The sequence below is a fragment of the Mus caroli genome, chromosome 15 (genome assembly GCF_900094665.2).
Source record: "Mus caroli chromosome 15, CAROLI_EIJ_v1.1, whole genome shotgun sequence".
NCBI lineage: Eukaryota > Metazoa > Chordata > Mammalia > Rodentia > Muridae > Mus > Mus caroli.
The window spans coordinates 89,132,393-89,156,312 of record NC_034584.1 but is presented as its reverse complement, the minus strand read 5'-3'; the positions used below and the strand labels follow the sequence as shown (position 1 = coordinate 89,156,312).

Genomic DNA, 23,920 nt, shown 5'->3' with positions numbered 1-23,920 from the left:
GTCTTAAGATCCTGTGGCGGGTGTTGTGGGTAGCTGGCGAGTGTCAGCCGACCCTGCGCCCTAGCTAACCTGGTGCTTTTCTCGGATGTCCTCATTCTTAATAGTTGAGTAGTATTCCATTGGGTAAATGAACCACATTTTCAGTATCCAATCTTCTGTCGTGGGACATCTGGGTTGTTTCCAGCTTCTGGCTATCACAAATAAGGCCTATATGAACATAGTGGAAAATATGTCCCTGTGGCATAGTGGGGCATCTTTTGCGTATATTTCCAAGAGTTGTATTGTTGGTTCTTCAGGTAGATCTATTTTCAATTTTCTGAGGAACCTCCAGATTGATTTCCAGAGTGGTTGTACCAGTTTGCAATCCCACCAGCAATGGAGGAGTGTTCCTCTTTCTCCACATCCTCGCCACATGGGTTGTCACCTGGAGTTTTGATCTTAGCCATCCTGATTGGTGTAAGGTAGAATCTCAGCATCGTCTTCATTTGCATTTCTCTGATCACTAAGGACTTTGAGCATTACTTTGGGTACTTCTCAGCTATTTGAGATTTCTCTGTTGTGAATTCTCAGTTTAGTTCTATACCCCATTTTTTCATATTTTTTATTTGATATTTTCTTTATTTACATTTCAAATGTTTTCCCCCTTCCAGGTCTCCCCTTTGGAAACCCCCTATCCACCCCCTGCTTCTGTGAAGGTGCTCCCCCACCCACCCATTCCTGCTTCCCCACCCTTGCATTCCCCAACCCTGGGGCTTCTAACCTTCACAGGATCAAGGACCTCTTCTCCCACTGATGCCAATGTTTATCATTTGTATAAAGGAAGGCTACTCTTTTATTTGAGTTAATTTTATATTGGTCAACGTCTCTGAAGTTGTTTATCAGCTGAAGAATTTTTCTGGTAGACTGTTTGGAGTCGCTTATGTATACTATCATATCATCTGCAAATAGTGATACCTTTATTTTCTCTTTGCCAATTTGTATCCCCTTGATTTCTTTTCTTTTCTTCTTTTCTTTTCTTTTCTTTTCTTTTCTTTTCTTTTCTTTTCTTTTTTTTTTGTCTGATTGTTCTAGGTAACACTTCGAGTACTATATTAAATACATATGGGAGAGTGGGCATACTTGTCTTGTTCCCGATTTTAGTGAGATTGTTTCAAGTATCTCTCCACTTAATTTGATATTGATTGTTGGTTTGCAGTAAATTTCTTTTATTATGTTTAGGTTTGGGCCTTGAATTCCTGATCTCTCCAAATCTTTTAACATGAAGGGGTGTTGTATTTTGTCAAATGCTTTTTCTGCATCTAAGGAGATGATCATGTGATTTTTTTTCTTTGAGTTTGTTTACATAGTGGATTACGTTAATGAATTTTTGTATATTGAACCAAACTTGCATCCCTGGTATGAAGTCTACTTGATCATAGTGAATGATGGTTTTGATGTGTTCTTGGATTCGGCTTGCCAGAATTTTATTGAGTATTTTTTCATTGATATTCATAAGTGAGATTGGTCTTAAGAGCTCTTTTTTGGTTGGGTCATTGTGTGGTTTAGGTATCAGAGTAATTGTGGTTTCATAGAATGAATTAGGTAGTGTTCCTTCTGTTACTTTTCCTCTTAGCACTGCTTTTTAATTTTATGGAATAGTTTGAGGAATATTGGAATTTTTTTTGAAGATTTGGTAGAATTCTACACTAAATCTATCTGGCCCTGGGCTTTTTTTGATTGGTAGGTTTTTAAAGTCTTCTTCTATTTCCTTATGGGGTATGGGCCTATTTAGATAGTTACCTGCTCTTGACTAAAGGTTGTTATGTGGTATCTGTCTAGGAAACCATCCACTTCATCTAGATTTTCCAGTTTTGTTTAGTATATGCTTTTATTGTAGATTCTGATGATTTTTTGATTTTCCTCTGTTTCTGTTGTTATCTCTCCCCTTTCATTTCTGATTTTGTTAATTGGGTACTGCCTCTGGGCCCTTTAGTTAGTTTGGCTAAGGGTTTACCTATCTTGTTGATTCTCTCAAAGAATCAGCTTTTGGTTTTGTTGGTTCTTTGTATTGTTCTTTTTGTTTCTATTTGGTTGATTTTGGCACTGAGTTTAACTATTTCCTGCCTTCTACTCCTCTTGATTGAGTTTTCTTCTTTTTGTTCTAGAGCTCTCAGTTGTGCTATTAAGTTGCTAGTGTAAGATCTCTCCAGTTTGTTTATCAGGGCACTTAGTGCTATGAATTTTCCTCTTAGCCCTGCTTTTATTGTATCCTATAAGTTTGGGCATAATGTGTCAACATTTTCATTAAATGCCAGGAAGTCTTTATTTTCTTTATTTCTTCCCTGACCAAGTTATCATTGAGTAGAGAGTTGTTCAGTTTCCATGTGTATGAGGGCTTTTTGTTGTTTTTGCTGTTATTATAGACCAGACTTAGGCCATGGTCTGATAGGATGCACAGGATTATTTCAATCTTCTTGTATTTGTTGAGGGTTGTTTTGTGACCTATTATATGGCCAATTTTGGAGAAAGTACCATGAGGTGCTGAGAAGATGGTGTATTCTGTTTTGGGTGAAATGCTCTGTAGATATCTGTTAAATCCTTTTGGTTCATAGCCTCTATTAGTTTCACTGTGTCTCTGTTTAGTTTCTGTTTCAATGACATATCAGTTGGTGAGAGTGGGGTGTTGAAGTCTCCCACTATTAGTGTGTGGGCTTCAATGTGTGATTTGAATTTTAGTTAAGTTTCTTTTATGAACGTGAGTGCCCTTGCATTTGGGGCATAGATGTTCAGAATTGAGAATTTCTCTTGGTGGATTTTCCCTTTGATGAATATGAAGTGTTCTTCCTTATCACACTTGATAACTTTTGGTTGAAAATCAATTTTATTTGATTTTAGGATGGTAACTCCAGCTTGTTTCTTGTGAGCATTTTCTTGGAAGACGTTTTCCATCCTTTTACTCTGAGATCATGTCTGTCTTTGTTATTGAGGTTTTGTTTCTTGTATGCAGCAATATGCTGGATCTTGTTTACATATCCAGTCTGTTAGCTTATGTCTTTTTATAGGTGAGTTGAGTCCCTTAATATTGAAAGACATTAAAGACAGATGACTGTTGGTTCCTGATATGTTTGTTTTTCCAGATGGCTTTTTGTCTTTGTCATTTGCTCCTTTTGGCTTTGTTGTGAGATGCTTAATATCTTGTCTATTCTTTGGCGTAGGTTCCTTCCTTGTATTGGAGTTTTCCTTCTAGGATCCTCTGTAGGACTGGATTGGTAGATAGATACTGTTTGAATTTGTTTTTTAGTTGAGAGTTTTGCTGGGTATAGTAGACTTGGCTAGCATTTGTATTCTCTTAGAGTCTGCATGACCTCTGATCAGGCTTTTCTGGCTTTCTTAGTCTCTGTTGAGAAGTCTGGTGTAATTCAGGTAGGTCTACCTTTGTATGTTACTTGGACCTTTTCCCTTGCAACTTTTAATATTCTTTCTTTGTTCTGCGCATTTAGTGTTTGGATTATTATTAGATGAGAGAATTTCCTTTTCTGTTCCCATTTGTTTGGCACCTTCTTGTACCTTTTTGGCCATCTCTTTCTTCAGGTTGGGGAAATTTTCTTCTGTGATTTTATTGAAAATGTTTTCAGGTCCTTTGAGCTGGGTATCTTCATTCTCCTCTATTTCAACTATTCTTAGATTTAGTCTTTTTGTTGTGTGCTGAATTTCCTGGATGTTTTGGGTTAGGAGTTTATGTTTTGAATTTTCTTTGACTGTTGTGTCAATCTCTTCTATGGTATCTTCCACACAGGAGATTCTCTCTTCTATCTTCTGTATTCTGTTGGTGATACTTACACCTGCAATTCCTGACCTCTTTCCTAGGTTTTCCATTTTCAGATTTGCCTCCACTTGTGTTTTCTTTATTATTTCTACTTCCAGTTTTAGGTCTTGGACTGCTTTATTCAATTCCCTCACCTGTTTACCTGTGTTTTCCTGTATTTCTTTCAGTGAGTGATTGATATCCTCCTTAAAGGACTCTATTATCTTCATGAGATAGGATTTAAGGTCAGCTTCCTGATTTTCATGTGTGTTGGTGACTTTACGGCTTGCTGTGGTGGGAGAACTGGGTTCTGATGATGTCCATGTATATTGGCTTCTGTTGCTTATGGTCTTACACTTGTCTCCTGCCATCTGATCATCGCTGGTGTTTGCTGGTCTGAATGATTCTGTCTGGAGTCTGCCTCTTTTATCCCTGGATTGTTTCAGGTATCCTGGTAGGCCTAAGACCCTGGCTTAGCAGACTTCCTGTGGGGCCTTCCAAGTGGAGGGTCTTTAGAGGGGCAGAGAAGCTGCTGATCTGTTGCTTCGGCTGCTGTAGATCTCCTGGGAGGCCTTCAGACTGTTGTGTCATCAGAGGAGCAGCCAAGCTGTTGTCCAGTGTGAAGCTGTTCTCCAGGGTGGGCCTTTGGATTATTTCCTTGTGTGCAGCAAAACTCCAGGGAGGCTTTCACTCTGTTGAGTCATTTGCCCTGCACACCACAGAGACCCTGGGAGGTTGTCAGACTGTGTTGTGGATTGCCCAGTTTCCCTGTGTACAGAGGAACTCCTGGGATGCCTTCAAGCTGTGGCATCTTCAGGGTAGCAGACAAGTTGGTGATCAGTTGCTCAGTTGCCCTGTGTGCAGTGGATCTCCTGGAATGCCTCAGGATGTGGTATCTTCAGGGGAGCAGAGTAGCTAGCGGTCTGTCACAGCAGAAAGGACTGGATGGAAGGGGAGTAGTATTCAGCATGTGGGAGTTTTGGGGGGTGATGGGACCCTGAGTCTACTGTGCTGCCAGCAGCAGCTGAGGGACTTTGGGAGGGTTCTTACCAAATGCTCTGAGTGTAGCGGGACTTCTGGGATGCCTTAGGATATGGTGTCTTCTATGGTGTCCTATGGAGGAGCTTACAAGCTAGCAGATACTTGTCAGTTTTGTGACAACATTTCCTCACTTCTCCTCCCATGACTAAACAAAGCACCTGGCAACCACTTATCTCCTCTCTGTTTCCTTCCTTCCTTCCTTCCTTCCTTCCTTCCTTCCTTCCTTCCTTCCTTCCTCCCTTCCTTCCTTCCTCCCTTCCCTTATTTCTTTCTTTATTTTTAAAAAACATTTTTATTAGCTATTTACTTTATTTTCATCTCAAATGTTGTCCCCTTTCCTGGTTTCCCCTCTGAAAGCCCCCATCCCTTCTCCCTTCCCCCTGCTCACCAACCTATCCCACTTCCTGGCCCTGGCATTCCCTACACTGGGGCACAGAGCCTTCACAGGACCAAGGGCCTCTCCTCCCACTGATGACCACTTAGGCCATCCTCTGCTACATATGCAGCTGGAGCCATGAGGCACACCATGTGTACTCTTTGGTTGGTGATTTAGTCCCTGGGAGCTCTAGGGGTACTGACTAGTTCATATTGTTGTTCCTCCTATGGGGCTGCTAACCCCTTCAGCTCCTTGGGTCCTTTCTATAGCTCCTTCTTTGGGGACTCTGTGCTCAATCCAATGGTAGGCTGCGAGGATCCACCTCTGTATTTGTCAGGCACTGGTGGAGCCTCTCTGGAGACTGCTATAACATGGTTTTGTTAGTAAGCACTTATTGGCATCCACCAAGTGCCTGGGTTTGGTGACTGTATATTGGATACATCCCCAGGTAGGGAAGTCTCTGGATGGTCAGTCCTTCAGTCTCTGCTCCAAACTTTGTCTCTGTAACTCCTTCCATGGGTATTTTGTTCCCCCTTCTAAGAAGGACTGAAACACCCACACTTTAGTCTTCCTTCTTCTTGAGCTTCATGTGGTTTGTGAATTGTATCTTGGGTATTCCAAGCCATTGGGCTAATATCCACTTATCAGTGAGTGATACCATGTGTTTTCTCTTGTGATTGGGTTACCTCACTCAGGATGATATTTTCCATCCATTTGCATAAGAATTTCACGAATTCATTGTTTTTAATAGCTAAATAGTACTCTATTGTATACATGTACCACATTTTCTGTATCCATTCCTCCGTTGAAGGACATCTGGGTTCCTTCCAGCTTCTGGCTATTATATATAAGGCTTCTATGAACATAGTGAAGCATGTGTCTTTGTTGTATGTTAGAGAATCTTTTGGGTCTATGCCCAGGAATGGCATACCTGGATCCTCAGGTAATACTATGTCTAATTTTCTGAGGAACCACCAGACTGATTTCCAGAGTGGTTGTACCAGCTTGCAATCCCACCAACAATGGAGAAGTGTTCCTCTTTCTCCACATCCTCACCAGCATCTGCTGTCACCTGAGTTTTTGATCTTAGCCATTCTGACTGGTGTGAGGTGGAATCTCAGAGTTGTTTTGATTTGCATTTCCCTGATGACTAAGGATGTTGGACATTTCTTTAGGTGCTTCTCAGCCATTAGGTATTCCTCAGTTGAGAATTATTTGTTTATCTCTGTACCCCATTTTAATAGGGTTATTTGATTCTCTGGAGTCTAACTTCTGAGTTCTTTGTATATATTGTATATTAGCCCTCTATCAGATGTAGGATTGGTAAAGATCTTTTCCCAATCTGTTGGTTTCAGTTTTGTCCTAAATACTTCATGTGTTATTTTGAGTAGGCTCACATGTTGAATACTTGGTCCCTAGTTGATGTTGAATAGTTGGGAGGTGTCTTAGTTAGGGTTTCCATTGTTGTGAAGAGACACCATGACCAACACAATTATTATAATGGACTTGGACAATTATTATAATGGACTTTAATTTAATTAAAGCTTGCTTGTAGGTTCAGAGATTCAGTATATTATCATCAAGGCAGGAAACATGGCAGTATCTAGGCAGTAATGGTGCTGTAGAAGCCAAGAATTCCACATTTTAATTGGAAGGCAGCCAGAAGACTGTCTTCCATGTGGCTAGGAGGAGGGATTCAAAGTCCAACCACACAGTGACACAGTTTCTCCAAGACCACACCTACTCTACCAAGGCCTAATAGTGGGCCAAGAATATTCAACTCATCACAAGAAGGATTCACAGGTGTGGACTTGTTGGAGAAGTTGTATCACAAGGAATGGGCTTTGAGGTCTCAAGAGCCAAGTGCCATACCCAATGTTCTTTGCTTTCTGTCTGTGATTTGAGATGTGAGCTCACAGCTGTTCCTGCCACTGTGACTTTGCTCTGCTGTCATGGGTTCTAATCATCTGGGACTATACACCCAATTATAAGCATTCTTTTATAAGCTTCTTGGTCATGGCGTTTCAGAGCAGCAAGAAAAGTAGAGTTCAACCCTACCATGGCACTGGACAGTATTTCTTCTGTGTCTAGCTCAGTTTTTGCTGAGTAATGCTCTCTAGACACATCCACAGTGTCTCCAATTCAGTTTCAATAGTTTTGAAGATCAACTTTCTATTATGCTCCTATGTGTTTATGTGCTTCACTGTATGATCATAGTTTCTCCATCCATTCATCTATGGATGGATTGGTCGTTTCCATATATTGGCTGCTAAGAGCACATGGAAGCACAGATTTCTCCTTGAGATTAAAATGATGATGTCTCTTGTGGTATATGATGATACAGTCACTGGTCACATGTCCTGATACTTGAGATAATGATTGAATCTCCTGTGGTTTATGGTACTAGGGTTTCTGGGCTACAGATACTTATAACTGCTTGTATTCTTTTGAGCAAATCTTTATGTTCTAGATGCTTGTGTGGATGTTTGAGATAGTAACACTAACATAGTGTTTCTTCTCAATAAATTTGTAGTTCGTGAGAGACACCAGATTACCTACCATACAAGGTCCTGGGCTACATTCTACATACACAGAAAGTGGTGGTATATATATATATATATATATATATATATATATATATCTTTGTTGATTGTGGAAATCAAGGTGAGCTTCTGAAAAGAGTCATATCAGGATGAATTAGAAGTTAATTTTTTTCACTATAAAATCTTAACCTGATTAATACTAAGAGCTCCCATCACTCAGGTGTTAAGATAAAAGCTGCTTTGTCATTTATCTTGTTAAGATGAACACATTTGTTTTTAGCCAGATTTCTAACATTTTTCTTGTCATTTAATGGGACACAATGAAGTCACTTTTAAGTGAAATTTATAGCATCATTTGCCTGCATCAAAAAATAGAGAAAGGTATCAAATTAATAACTTAATGATGTATCTGAAGGCCTTGGAAAATGAACGCTTACAACCAATAGACATGAGATATCAAAATCAGACCTGGGATTAATGAAATAGAAATGGAAAAAAATACAAAGAATCAATAAAAGAGAGTTGGTTCTTTGAAAGGGTTAATAAGATTCACAAATGTTTAGCTGGATCAACTTAAAGAGAAAGAATCAAAATTAATAAAATTAAAGCTGAAAGATAAGAAATTGCAATAAACACTGAGGAAATTCAGAGAATCATAAAAATGTACATGTATAATATAAAATATAAATTATGCTGACAGATCTTAAATAAGTAGATTAATTTATAGAATTAATTTAAACAGACAACTATCTTCTAATGAGATGGAATTAGCAATTTTAAAATATGTAACTAAAAAGTGTTCAGGCCCAGGTGGACTCAGCCCAGATTTCTATCAGGTTTTCAAGGAACTGATACCAATACACCTTGAACATTCTTCAAAACAGAAAAGACATTTCTGAATTATCTTCATGAATCCAGTAGTTTTTCATAACAAGCCTAGAAAATACCCAGGAGGAGAAGGTAGAGAAGGAAGAGGAGGAAGAGGAAGAAGAGGAGGAAGAGGAGGGGAGGAAGAGGGGAAGGGGAGGAGGAGGAAGAAAAAGAGAGTTGGAATTGTTATAGGCTGATATTTTTTAACAATATAAACATAAAATACTCTCAATAAAATATTTAACCAAATTCAAGAACACAATTAAGTAGATTATCTATTATGATCAAATAAGCTCCATCCCAGAAATGTTGGGATGAGTTAACATACACAAAACAATAAACATAATCTACTAGGTAAATAGATTAGAAGATAAAAAAACTGACCATTGCCTTTGATGGAGAAAAGCCTTTGATAGAATCCACCATCCTGATAAAAATCTTGGAGATTGTAGGGTAACATGGGGTACACTTCAACATAATAAAAGCAATATACAACAAGCCCACCAGTAACTTCTTGCTATAAAGAGAAGAACTCTTGCATTTTCTCTAAAACCAGGAACAAGACAAAGATTTCTATTCTCTCTCTTTGTGTTCTTCATAGTACTTGAAGTCTTGGCTAGAACAAGGAGACAATGAAAAGATATAATGGGGATACAAATAGGAAAGAAAGAAGTAAAAACAAGTGTATGCAAATGACATTCTATATCTTAAAAGACCTTAAAGACTTCACCAGACAACATTTAGAGCTGATAAACAGATTCAGCAAAATAGTAGGATTCATAATTAACACAGGAAAATCAGAAGCCTTTCTATACATAAACAATAAATATATTCAGAATGAAATCAGGGAAGCAATTCAATCCACAATAGTGTCAAATATATGTCTTGAAATAAATCTAAGGATTTTTTTTAACTTACAATGAAATCATTAAGACTGTGAAGAAAGAAACTGAAGGCATTAGAAGATATAAAGACATCCCATGTTTATGGATTAGTATAATTAATATTTGATTAATATTGTGAAAATGGATATTTTTCTAAAAGCAATAGAGAGACTTAAAATCCCATCAAATTCCAGTATAGAATCATCAAAGAAATGGAAAAAAAATCTTCAAATTATTATGGAAAACCAAAAGATCAAGGATAGCTAAAGCAATATTGAACAATACAAACAATAATAAAAACCACTAAAATACACAAAGAAAAACACTTCTAGATTTAACACCACCCCAGATGTCAAATTATACTACAGAGGTATAGTAATAAAAACAGCATGATAATGACATAAAAACAGATATGTTGAGCAATGAGATAATTTTGAGAACTTACACATAAGAGGCCAACAATGCACATTTGAGAAAAGACTACATCGCTAACAAATGGTGGTCAAAATAGATCCTTACATATAGAAGAATGAAATGAAACCTCTGTTTCTCATTTGCACAAGATTTAACTCAAGATGGATCAACTGCCCTGGTGTCTTGAGTCTAATGCAGAGGAATATGCTTGGCCTGATAGGCACTGGGGAAGGCTTTCTGCAAAGAACCCTCGTGGTGCAGCTGTTCAAACAATCAGCTGACAAAAGAACAAAAGATAGAATCAGTAATTAAAACTGCAACTAAAAAGGGTTCAGGGCCAGGTGGACTCAGCCCAGGTTTCTATCAGGTTTTCTAAAAACTGATTCCAATATACCTTGAACATTCTTCAAAGTAGGAAGAGACATTTCTGAATTATCCTTATGAATCCAGTATTTTTTCACAACAAACCCAGAAACTAAATGGATTCTGCACTACAACAGATGCTATCATGTGGGTCAAGAGGCAGCCTATAAAGCGTTAAAAAATCTTAACAAGCTAACTTTCTGGCATAGGGTCAGTATCAGACATTTAAAAACCTCAAACAAAAAATAAACATAATGAAAATACAACCCCAATTTTAAAATAGATATAGGGCTAAACAGATAATTCTCAAATGATGAAATAAAAGTTGTTGGAAAAATATATATTTTTAAATATTTGTCATCCTTGTCAGGGAAGTATAAATTAAAACTACTTTAAGATTTCATCTTACTCCTGTCAGAATGTCTAAGGTCAACCAAACGTAATGCACTTGTGTTTTAACTTGTCATAACGCCCACATGCACGCACGCACACACACATACACACACACATGTACACAAATGACACATATTGGTGTGGAAGTGTAGATTCACTATTGGTAGATGTGCAAACAAGTGCAGCCACTGTGGAAATCAGTGTTGAGGTTCCTCATGAAGCTAAAAATAGATTGATCAGTGATCCACTGATACCACGAGTGGACATGGACACAAGGCAGTCTACATCCTACTGCAGAAATTCTTGCTCATCCATGCTCATTGCTGCTCTACTCACTATAGCCAGGGGATGGAAAAAAGCCTCACTGCCCATTCACTGATTAATGGATAATGAAAATGTGGTCCATTTCAGGATGAAATGATGACATTTGGAGGTAATTGGGTGGTGCTGGACGGAATCATTCTGAGGTAGGAAACCCAGAGGTCGGATGTTTCCTGACAACTGTGGAGGTTAATGCTGAATATTTACATACTTGTGTTGCATTGTAAATAGTCACAGGGTTCAGAAAGTTATCAGGTGTCCTAGGGATGTGGGAGTTTCAGGGGAAGGAAGAAAGACCAGTGTTATAAAGAGGGAAATGAAACAGTCGCAGTCCATGGGTGGATAATGGGAGGGCAGGGTAGAGGAGGAAATGTGAGGAGGGATCTAACACTAAAAACTCCTGAAAATGTTATGCAAAAAACTAAAACTTCAGACGCTTCCTAAAGTACAACCGTATGCATATATAAGATCTCAAATGCAGCTACCCTACAACAAGACAACAATGTCTCTACTATATATCACAGACTGACAAATAAGAATCCTGGTTCCAGAAGTGGTTATGTCTGTTGGAGTTGTTGCCCAGTGGAGTCCATAGACCCCCCTCAAGTGCAACAGGCTATTGTAGTTGTTCTTGGGTACTCTCCAGAACTTGGCGGCATGGCTATGGCCATTGTTGAACAGTGATTAAAATACCAAATCACAGGTGTCTGTCGGCAATGGGGTAGATAAAGAAAATGTGATACATATACACAGCGGGCTATTTGATCGCCACCAAATACAATGGAATACTGTCATTTTGACAAAATAGGGAGGTCTGGTCTAGGTACTTTTGCTAGACAAAGGCAAGCCCCACATGCTTTGTCTCCTGCGTGGAAGCTAAAGAGCCGATTTCAGCGCAGAGGAGGGTATGATAGTAAGTACGGGAAGCAAATAGGGACATGCAGGCAATTCTCAAAACACAGCAAGGGAAGACTTGTCCCAATGCACACAGTGCTGATCACCAATCCCAACAGCCTGCTTGCTGTACATTGTGTGAATAATGAAATAACTATGTTCATTACCCTGATTGGTTCAGCACACCGGATCCATATATTGAAATATTGTGACAGGTACTATTCTGTAAAATAAGAAAAATACATTTGAAACACACAAAAAGGAAATATTGTGTACTAAAATATTGTAGACATATTTGTGTTTACAGTTAAAGTGTTGGTGACACATTTATAATTGTCCCATATTTCCCAGTTTAATGATAAGTACTGCTGATCAGTATCAGACAATGCAGAATATAACGGTCCCACTGAGTATCTGGGTGGCCATCAGTGTTCTTATCTTATAAATCATGTTTCCTCTGGGTAGTAAAGGGTAGCTTTTCAGCCTAGCTGTACTTCAACAGCTTAAAAATAAAAACCCCAAATCCCACCCTCCGAGGTAGTTTTTAATCTGTCTAGCATGCCGTTTGGAAATAGTGAGTTTCGATGTCCTTCATATTTAAGTCTGCCTCAGCAGTGATGTGATAAGTGCTTCCCAGAGTGAGTAGCATTCTCGGCTGGATGTTTACTAGGGTGCACACACAGCACGTTATTACGATCCTGGGTCTTCTGCTCTTTGTATTGGGAGTGCTCCTTCCCTGATGTACTTTACACTAATACTTCCCTCTGCTCATCCTGTGTCACGCTCTTGAAGGACACTGTCCTGGCTCTGGATTGTATGTAGTTGCTCCTGGGTGTGTGTGCCCATTGTTCTCTAAACTCTGCTGACACCCCTTGACAATACAGAATGGGACTTGTTACTTGGCAGGAGGTTTTCTGTAATTTGTCCTCATTCCTGGCTTGAGCATGTCACTCACATCTTTATGAACTGATACGCTTCTCCCGTGTCTTGATTCATTGCACTGCTGGCTTCTTTTCTTTGATCTTGGGCAGCTTTTTTTTTTTTAGTTTGCTTTTTTAGTTCTTCGTGCCCAGGTCCCTTCTCTTCAGTGCCCTCCCACCGAGGTCAATTAATGTTGTCTGTGTGTTGCTGTCCACCATAGCATCAGTAACCTACCGGGACCCCACTCTGGAGGAAACTGATTTTTTCTACTTCCTGGTAGATATCAACTGCCTGTAGGTTTTCAACTAGGAGCAGATCCTTGTGAGCCCTCTCCTGCTCTTTCATGCTGGAATATTAGCTGACTTGATCTTGTGCATGTAAACACAGCTGTCGTGAATTCATGAGTATAATCATCTGTCATGTCCAGAGCAATTTTGACAACAGTCCTTCTAGCTCTCCACCGCCATCCCCAATTCTTACACTCTTCTGCCTCCTCACCCTGTATGATCTCCAAGCCATAGGTAGAGGAAATGTATCCTATCTGACAAGCACTTAACAGTAATCTACTCTCTGGCTTTTGATCATTTGTTCTTGGTTTTTTTTTTTTTTTAAACCTCCAACAGCTTCAAAAAGAAGCATCCATGATGAGGGGTGTGAGCTGGGTTAACCTGTAGGTATAGTGCAAGTATTTAGAAGGCAGCTGGATACTGTATGAGCATAGCAAAATGATAGCACTAAGTTCTTGCCTAGAGTCTAAGACTTCCGTGTCCACAGGTTCTTCCGATTAAGTTCCCTTCTGTTGAATGGATGTTCAGCAGTTCTTGGTTCCCCCTCAATATATTCATTGTGTACCATTATGTATCTCTCAGCGAACTGCACCTTAAAAGTGTCCTCCCTCTAGAGCCGTTTTGCCAACACTGGCCCTGTTCCTGTTTTGCCTGCTTGGGGTCTTCTCATGTTAATTCCCAAAGTACTAATGTGTGTGGCTTATAGCAACATGGATCATGCTTTATCATGCACAGAGTGTCTGTGTCCAAATGCCTCAAAGTAATATCAAAACAACACATAGCTAAATGGTGTCACTGTTGTGGGAGAAACGTTTCACAAGATTAACTCAAATAGTCGATGTTTCATTTTGATGAACCCACTAGATACTCAGTACTAAGAGAACATACGCAGAAGTGTCAGATGGTTTCCAATTCTGGCTTTGAAATGCTTGACAATGTGCAAATGTCCCCTTTTTATATTATGTGTTCTACTTTCCTTGTCAATGAAATGTGTTGCCTCGTGGTTATTTCTGTTCTGTTACGCTAACGTATCTAGGTATTGGCACAATACTGTATTACCTTCAATTTCTTATGGCCATTCATTAGAATTTATTAATTTTTAATCATCTGAGGCCTCAAGGAATTCTTTAAGTTATTTTTCTTAAAATATTATCTTTTATGGAATGTGGACTAGAATAGGGGGTTGAAGAGATGGCTCAGTGCTTCATAGCCTGGGCTACTCTTGCCGAGAACCTGGGCTTGGTTCCCTGCAGCCACATGGTAACTTACTACTATCTCTACCTCCAGTTCCAGGGGACCCAACACCCTCTTCTGGCCTCAGTGGACACCAGGCACTTGAGTAGCACACAGATGTACACAATCAAAACACTAACACACTTTAAAAAAAAAATCACAGTAGTAATGGTTGTTAAATAAAATTAGTTTTAGATAATATTTTAGCTTATAACTTAAGGAATTTTGACATTAATTACTTAGTCAATTAATTAATGTTCTGCATGCATGTGTGTGTTGTGTGCACATGTTTACTAAGGGACATGGCTCAGTTGTGTTGGTCAGAGGACAACCTTGAGAGTCAGTTTTTCTGTTCACGTGTACGTTCTGGAGATTGAACTCAAGGCCTTAGCCTTGGTGGCCTCCACCTTTCCGACCTTAACGATTTAGCCAGTCCACTGGTTGTCACTTAACTGGGCAAAATTAAATTAAAATCAAAACGCCAGAGTCCCCCTTGCCTGTAGCCGGCTCTAACTTCGGTTCTGTTCTTTAAATACTCAGGTTTTCCAGTGTATAGACTTTATAACTCAAAGGCTGATCTGGGCACAGTCTAAAGACTTTATAACCCAAAGGTGGATCTGGGCACAGTCTTTTGAACTTTTCCTCCTGTTCTATTCTGGAAGTTATTTTTGTCCTTTTCTACCTCCCAGATCCTCGATGATGCTGGATTTATGGTATTTTAGGATCTGGTCTCTCTTTGGGAGAATAGGCTACTGACCTAGATTGAGGCCCCCTTAGAGGCATATCCTGTAGTCCTGTAGAAGCCTGGTGATGCTATGTGCTCAGGTGGGAAAGGGGAGTTGAGCACTGCCTCTCAGGAATTCTCTCCCTAAATCTAATATTAGTTTTGCAAACAACTAAATTCCCAAACAATTAATGAGATTTAGTTAAAGGAAGCAATCATGTATAATTAATGAATTTGTGAATTATTTAAGCACCCTGGAACTCTGTTCTTCTTAAATAGCATTGGCTCATAAAATTTGGCATTACTTGTGGAGAAGGGAGGAAACATTTTCTCATGGAGTTGTCCAAGTAGAGACATGATTTGAGCCTCTTATAACTGATGTCAGTGGCTTGCTACCATAATGCAGATAAGGAAACTTGCCCTTCCCTGACACAGATACTTGCCTCCTTTTTTTAGGAAGGCTCTGTAAGACCCAGCCAGTAGAACCTTTATAATTAAGATTCAAACTCCAAAAACATGAGACCAAAGGCTGGGTCTGAGGAAACTGAGAAGTGAGTCCCTTCTTAGGTAGAAATGCATTTTTAAAAGCAACCAACCAAATAGAGAGAAGGGTTGTGTGTTCAGCACTACAGGCAAGATTTAAGCAGTATAAAAGGGCCCAGAGAGATTAGTTCCTGTCAAGTAGTGGATAAGCCTTTTACTATGACCATGCTAGGAACTGACAGCAAGGAAGTGCAGATTACAAAACAGTTGGGGCTGCGCAGAGCATGCGCAGCTGAACTGGCTCTTCAGATGACAATGCATCTGTGGATTAGTCGGTTGAATGTGCCTGCCCCCTGCATGGGTTTATAGTACACTCTTTTGTCAAAACCAAAACCAAACCAAACCAAAACACCAGATGTAATAAAGCACAAATATGCATAATAGTAGTTAGTGAGAAAAAGGTCCCTCCAGTCAACTGCCTTTGGACACCACCAACACATAGCCATCACCGTTGAACCAGGAAACAGCCTCCAGTGTTCTTGCTGTGTTTCAGACGACTCCCAAAAGAAACACGGAATTTAAAACCTTTATATGAAATGCTACCTCTAATAGACAGTGAAATCAACCCAAAGACTATCGACTCTTGGTACATCCAAAGGGATTTTTTTTTTTTTTTTTTTTTTTTTTTTTTTTTTTTTGTTTTTTCGAGACAGGGTTTCTCTGTGTAGCCCTGGCTGTCCTGGAACTCACTTTGTAGACCAGGCTGGCCTCGAACTCAGAAATCCGCCTGCCTCTGCCTCCCGAGTGCTGGGATTAAAGGCGTGCGCCACCACGCCCGGCCCAAAGGGATTTTAAAGAAGCAATAAGCACCATAGCATCTTCCCTGAGTCAATTCTACCAGCTTTTGTGTCTTTAACTTTTCTTTTTTGGTGTCGCTGTTTTTCTTTTGAAATTATTATTTTTTTAATGTTTGAGATGAAAATATAATTACATCTTCCTTCCCTCTCCTGCAACGAACCCCTACTCCTCCCTGTTCTTTCAATCCATAGCCTTTTCTTTCATCAATTCTCACATAAATGTATGAATATGTATAACAGATATTCCTAAATATCACCTGCTCAGTCTGTATAGTGATACTCGTATGTATGTTTTCAGAGCTGACCATTAGGTATTTGATAAGTAATTTATATGCTGTTCTGTGAGGAAGACTATTTCTCTCGCTCTCCGCAAGCCTGAGTTGCCTGTAGTTCTCTGGATAGGGTCACGTCATCGTGAGCTTTTCCCCATCCACCTTGGTGGGTCCACTGTCGTGGTCCTTGTTCAGCTCATGTTGGGGAGGGGCCCTCACATTGGTGAGACAAGTACAGCTTCTGACAATAGTAGGAGACATATCTCACTGTCAACTCCCGATCTTCTGGGTCGTACCATCTTTCCTCCCACCCTCCTACAATGTTCTTTGGGCCTTCGGAGTCAGCGTGCTTAGTAGATGGCTCCACAACTTTGCATTTTTTTTAAATTGGATATTTTATTTCTTTACACTTCATATGTTATCCTCTTTCCTGGTTTCCCTTCTGCAAACCCCGTATTCCATCCCCCTCCCCCTGCTTCTATGAGGATGCTCTCCTACCCACCCACTCACTTCCACCTCACCACCATGGCATCAGGCTGAGTGGGTGTGGCTTTCTGTAATACCCTTGTTCTGTTGCAAAGAGACGAGGGGTGAGAACCACACTCCTCTGTGGCCATCAGGTCGGATATCTGGAATGTCCTTAGAGAGTTTGCTGCTTTAGTAAGCCGTGGCTGTGGGTTCTTCTCTAAAAGTCATGACGTCACTGGCCCTTTGTAGCTGGCTAGCCTTCCCGCACGGGGCTTCGTTCCCCTGTGGTTGAGTTACAATCATAGATCTATGGTTAACGTTTAATGGGACTAGGTCACTCTAAAGGTGTTGGGAAGTCGAAATAGATAACATGTAGTTTCAATCTACCGATTGTAAAGATAAACTAAATACGGAGCCAGTGAACAGACTTTAGATGTGAAATATGACTTGCGTTCCTGATTATATATTCTAAAATATTTCAGTTGGATTTGAATTTTTTCTGTGCCAGATTGTAGAAGTTAATTTGAAATTCACTGGGGGAAATTATAGTTCGTAGCTCTGCTTTAAAGACCTGTAAATCAGGATTTTATTGTGCAATTTTGAATTTTCACAGTTTTACTGGCTTCTTTTACTTATCTGTTTCTCAGTCTGTGGTTATCAATCATTTCCCACTTTTTAACAGCTGATGACTGTCAGTTCTGCCTCAGTTTTGTCTTTATTCTTCCTCCCTGTTATTTGCGTTGTTCTAATGGGTGGGAGTAAAGGTAATTAACATGAATTATTTTTGCAAATTCCTCCATAATTATGGTACAAGTGGCTGTAATGTATGGTGTTTACCATAGCTTTGGTAAAATGCATATGCCTATTGTGCCAATTTTCCCCACATTGTCGTGAGTGTTGCTGGTTCATTCTGAACAGGCTGTGCATGTGAAATTCTGGCTGATAAAAATCACATAATTCATGATCCTAACGGCACTCCTCAGAGTTACAGGAACAGCAAGGATAGTGACCTATCATAGGTCACAGTCATAGGAAGCATGCCACTGACGTGGTCCAACTGCTGTGGCCTATTCTGACTTCAGAAGGGTCAGCAGCTTCATGCACAGAGTGAAATGGCTGAGTGATTGAACACATCTTCTTAGCTGATATGGAGATACACAGGGTTTCACTTTCCCATATAGTAAGTTACAGTCAGGACAATGGTTCAACATGGATTTTTTAATATGTCCTAGTTGTGATAAATGATATGAAGCTTAGGGCTCTAGAGCCGAGTCACAAGGAAGTTAGTGCTGTTTATGCACACAGGCACACTCAGGGATATACAATGACATTAGGAAAGAAATGAAGGCTTTCTGACTATAGACCCGTGGATGCAATTAAATTAAAACAGAGCTCACTGACGCAAAGTTCCAGGAAGTGATTTTGTGTCCTGGCAGTTCACTGGGGAATGGCAGATGCTCTTCAGTTCTGGGAATCTGGATCTGTTCTTACATTGCAGCATCCACAGGGTTTAAGGCTTGCATGAGAAGAACTTGGTTAAAAACACTATATAGAACGAATCCACCTTCCCTCCTATGTTAGATACGTGATCTTCCCTTGGCTCAGTGTCCGTATTTTACTCTCTGGCTATCCATCAGAAATTTTTCTCTTATGGTGAAAGTACACTTAAAAAAATAGAAGTCTGTGTTCTCTCTTGAAAATTTGTTTATTAAGCATTTTGTTCTTTCCTGATCTTCCTTAGGTCTCTGCTTGTGAGGAGACGTCTTAAAGGTCCACAGCAAGCAACCTTTCAGAGCTCCTTGTCCCCAGTTCCATTGTCTCTCTGACTCTGAATTCTAGGAAGCTGACTTCTCTGGTTGAATTGTCCTGCCAGCTGGCTTTGTGTGCATTCCTGGAGTGAGACCCTAGCAAGGAACTAGGAGGCCTTAGGGGAAGACCTGTCGATCTTTCCCAACTGCTTCTTTCTCTGCACTGGGGTGATCATGGTCATGGGTCGGCTCCTAGACAGCCTCTCAGCATAACTCAGATCCAGGCTAGTAAAACCTTTCCCTCCTCCTCTGGATCAGACATAAGCCAGTGATGACCTGCAGTGACCTAGAGTCTCGTTCCTTGGCCAGCCCTTCAGTGTGTACTTCTTCAACCTCTGTCCATCTGTCACTCTTCCTGGATTGATCTTCCTATCTAATTTGTTTATCATTTATGAATTCTTTCATTGTGGAATAACAGTTTGAATTCTATTGAAATGAGTTATAAGTGGGTCTGCCTACTAAATAGCAACTAAATGAGGGATCTTGTCTCATTTATGCTTGAGTCCTGGAACCTACAGAGCAGCAGGCACGTTGAAGGAGCTAGGGCACTTTTTTTTTTTTTGAGTTGTGGATGTTTGTTCTACCTTGAAAGCTTCTTTTTGAGAAACCCCAGACACTTTAATGGTGGTGTTTCGATTCATGCCACTCGTGTTTTCAGAAGTCCTTATAGCTTCTCCGAGTTTCTTCACACTTTTCTTCTACAAAACACAGGAAAAGCAAACCCGGTTGGCCTTGTGGATATTCCACACAGAGATTGAAGATCATGTTAACTCCTCAAGATCCACAGGAGGAAAAAAAACTCCCTTTGGAGTCCTCCTAAGCCAAGCTCAGCACCCTGCCTGTTGCCTGAATGGGAGTAGAGAGAGTGCCCTGTTGCCTTTGCTTTGTGCTTCCCTCTCTGTACAGCTCCATTTGGTGCCCCATTGTCCCGCAAGTCGCCTAATCCTGCCTCTTGAATTAAGAGTTTCCAGCAGAAGGCCCATGTGCTCTGAATGACTATTCAATTATGCGAAGAATTTGCATGAGAGAATTTACCCTTGAGATTTCCACCTTGTTTCCTTTCCACTCTGTTCAAGAAAGGCCATGGCATCAGGATTTTTTCTTCTACTCTCCCTTGGACTCAAAGAGGCTGCAGCTACTGAGACCTGTAGTAAGCTTTAAAATCTTTGAATTCAGGTGCTGAAGAGAAGTTAGAAAGGTTCATCTTCCATTCTCTTGTAAAATGTAGTATGTATTCCATGTAAATTAATGTACAGCAGGTCAGATTCTGGTACATTGAGTTTATGGGATTTACTAAGGAAAAAAAAATCCACACTTTAAGTTACACACTGAAGAAATATTTAGCAATCAGTTGGGTTTATTAAGTAAACACATATGCTATTTTAGTTCATAATGTGACATACAGTGTACAACTGACATATCAGTTGTTTCATTTTAAATATTCATGAGCAAGCAACTTTCAGCCAGCCTGTAACATAATTTATATAATTAAGTTGTATTATTTTCCAGCTAGCTCCCTAAAATTTATAAACAATTCTCTGGTAGATGTATTTATGTAGTTGAGTTTGTTATTACAAGCTGAGTAAGGGGATTAGCTGAACAATGGCTTAAAACAAACTTCATGGTTTCCATTATTTAAATATATTCCTTTAAATAAGTAGCTGATTTTTAAAAGATGAAAGTTAGATTACAAACTTTGGCATTAATATTTATACTGTAATGTCAGTCCAAGTTTGTCTGTTTCCAACGTTATCAATTGCCACTGACAAGTTATGTTTTTAAATATGAAAGGAACTATAAATCCCCAAGAGTAAAATAATATTCTTCATTAATATAAACAGAAGTTAAACGAAAGATATGTATTCACATCGTAAGTTCTGTAAGGCTAGAAGAAGAAAAGGTTAAATTTATAAAAAGTAAGGAACAAAAATGCTAGAGTCTGTTTGCATCAGACAATCCTCTTCCATCTGTCCCTGACCGGCACTACCGTCTCACCAGCGAAAACGCACGCAGGCCACTCGGATCCTTCTGCAGTAAAGCTTTAATACATCTAGAGAGATAGATGATCAGCTTCAGGAGAGGAGACCCAGAGAGCAGAAAACCCTTCCCTTTTATAGGCTGCGAAAAACGGTTGGAAACGTGCACCACCCGGATTGGCTCCTCACTATCAGTCAGTTAACGCCACGAGAGAGGCAGGGCTCAGGTAATGGAAAGATACCCTGACGCCTGTGCACACTTAAGAGCAATGGATGTCAGCGCCATCTTGTAATGGCAACTGTGAGGGTGGCTCCTCACATGTCCCCAAACCAGTTATCTCTGGGTGTATGCTCTGGGGACTTTAAACATCTATGACAGGTGCTTTCCACAAAAACAATGCAGAACTGCAAAGCAAAATCAGTTGAGAGTCTAAGGCCTGAAGCTAGATAATGACCCTAAGCCAGACTGCTCAGTGTGGGGGGACATCAGGCTGCTCAGTGTGAGGGGGACCTCAGGCTGCTTAGTGTGGGGGAACTATGGCTCTGATCAGGACAGGAGACAACATGTGCAGTGCAGGCTCATGATTTCAAAGTAAGAGAAACCTTCATTAGTTCAACTTTAAGTAGCTTGCAAGTTTCATAAGGAAGTGACTGGAGATCCACCACCTTATGTTACAACGTGCTTTCCAGTTTCTGAGTTACTTGTAAAAGTTTTCCGTCATTGAGATGGAAGCAAGGTAGGCCCCTAGTCATTCACCCGAAAGTCTTACATGAGGTGTCTCAACTCACAAATATTCATGTAAAGTAATATAAACTAAAAAGGCATATAGCTTACATGTGTATGTTGCAATTAAAAGGGCTTGCCAATTTGTCGTAAAATTCTTTGCATATTAAAATGGACCAGGCAGTTGTTGCCACCTAGATGCCCACTTAGGGGTCTTAAGGAGAGTGCCTGCCATCAGCCAATCAGGAATCTGCAAGCTTTGCTGTTTTTTCTCTTTTTTATTGAAAATAGAACTCTTTTCATATAACATCCTGACTGCGGTTGCCCCCCCTTCTCCTCCTCCCAGTTCCCCTCTCCCTCCCCTCATCTACATCTATCTGCCCCCTTCTGTCTCTTATTACAAAACAAACATGTTGCTAAGGAATAAAAATATAATATAATATAATATAATATAATATAATATAATATAATATAATATAATTTGATAGAACAAAAGCTAACATGCCAGAACAGGACAACACAAACAGAAGGAAAAGAGCCCGAGACAGAGATGAGCAAACAGAGACCCATTCTTTCCCCATACACAGGAATCTCCTAAAGACACTAAACTGGGAGCTATTGTATATATGTAGAGGACCTGCAGGGTAAAAAGAAAGAAACTTATAAAAAAGTGAAATTAAAAAAAAAAAGATACAACTTTTAAAAGCTATGATACATTTTGAGACAAAGAACCTCCAAAGATGACATTGAAATCATATCCTGGTGGCCATCCACTGTGCCATAGCTAGTCTACCCTTAGGAGTAGTGTGTTTCCCCATGGAGTCTCAGTGGAGAAAACGAAATTTCCATTTGCAAGTGGTTATCCACTGGAGATAGCTCCTGGGCTAGGATTGGGGCACGTGTCCACTTCTCCCTTGAGCTCTCGGGCCCCATCGGTGCAGACCCATGCAGGCCCTCGTGCGTGCTGCCCCAGGCTCTGTGAGATCATAGGTGTAGAGTGCCTATTGCTCCTCCATCCCCTCTGTCTCTTCTACTATTTTTGCCTCCTCTTCCACAAGGTTCCTTGTGCTTTGTGTTAGGGGAGGGGTTTGATAGGGACACCTCCTGTAAGGTCGAGTGATCTGAGGTCTGACTGTGGGTCTCTGGACGTGTTCCGAGCTGCTGCAAGGGGAAGCTTCAGATGCCTGAGCTGGGCACTGGTCTGCTTCCCTAGCTAGCGTCTGTTTTCCTTCTTTTTAAAATTTGTGTCTCTCCATTGTCCATGTATCGAGTTTCATGAAGGTATTTTCATATAGATATGTAATGTGTTTTAAGCATAGGAAACTTTAAAAACATCAGCATCCAAAGATCCTTTCTAGAGTCTTAGTCTGGCACCTTGGCATATCTCAGTTTCCCCTTTGTGCCTGGCTTCACTCTCTCGACCTAATAATATACATGAAGCTAATTAAGGTTTCTAAGTTCCTCACAGGAGACTGAATGTATGGTTTTAGTTATTGAGTCATAAGAGAAGTACAATAGTAAGGAAATGGTCTGCACGTCTCTGAACCATGTTTTCTAACCAGACTTTGGCACGTGTCTCTTTTATTTTAAAGCCACCTGCCAGTTCCAGGGACGGAGCTACTTTGAGGGAGAAAGGAACACGGTATACTCAGCTTCTGGGATGTGTGTCTTATATGAATGCAAGGTAAGCTGGCTCTCAAGGCCCTTGCAGAAGCACCCCGATTATGTGAACACTGTGCGTGTTTCCTTACCAACGTCCCCCCTAACAACACTCCGTTCAAATCCTAACTCACAGAGGGAGCTGCACGCTCAGTAGTAGTTCAGATAGGAGCACACTTCCATGGTCTTTTCAAGATGGGAAGCTGCTTGCTACAGAACAGTCTCAAAAAAACCAAGAGCAGTTACTTGGTCAAATCAGTTTTACAAAACGGAAAACTTTCTAGTTCAAATCGACTCCTCGCTCTCTGTCGTGAGGATAAAGGAAGAGAGGAGAGATTCCACTTGTTGACTCTCATGATTTCGACTCTGGTGAGAAATATCACTCAGCTAATTGGAGAATAAAACATAAAACAATCTAGTAAACATTATTTGTCATACAGAGATATCATCAATATTGATTCTAAATGGGTCTCTGAAGCAAGTGCTGTAGACTGTCTTCATCCTGTGGAAGTTGGCTTGAAATACAGCAAAGCAAAACACACAAGGTAACACCATAGCCTTCAAAGGGCGTGTGAAAAGCCACAGGAAATGAGCTTGGCTTTCCGGGTACAAGGTCAAAGAGCAG

The 23,920-nt window shown here is 40.2% G+C and overlaps 1 protein-coding gene across 5 annotated transcripts in view; it reads left to right on the top strand.

The window, feature by feature from the left end:
• The window catches only part of Nell2 (neural EGFL like 2), a 297,672-nt gene that overhangs the window by 116,541 nt on the left and 157,211 nt on the right, over positions 1–23,920 (top strand). For all 5 annotated transcript variants that reach the window (XM_029469874.1, XM_029469878.1, XM_029469877.1 and 2 more), the window contains one exon: positions 23,229–23,320. In XM_029469874.1, the coding sequence (XP_029325734.1) occupies positions 23,229–23,320 (92 nt within the window). The remainder of the gene's footprint in view (positions 1–23,228; positions 23,321–23,920) is intronic.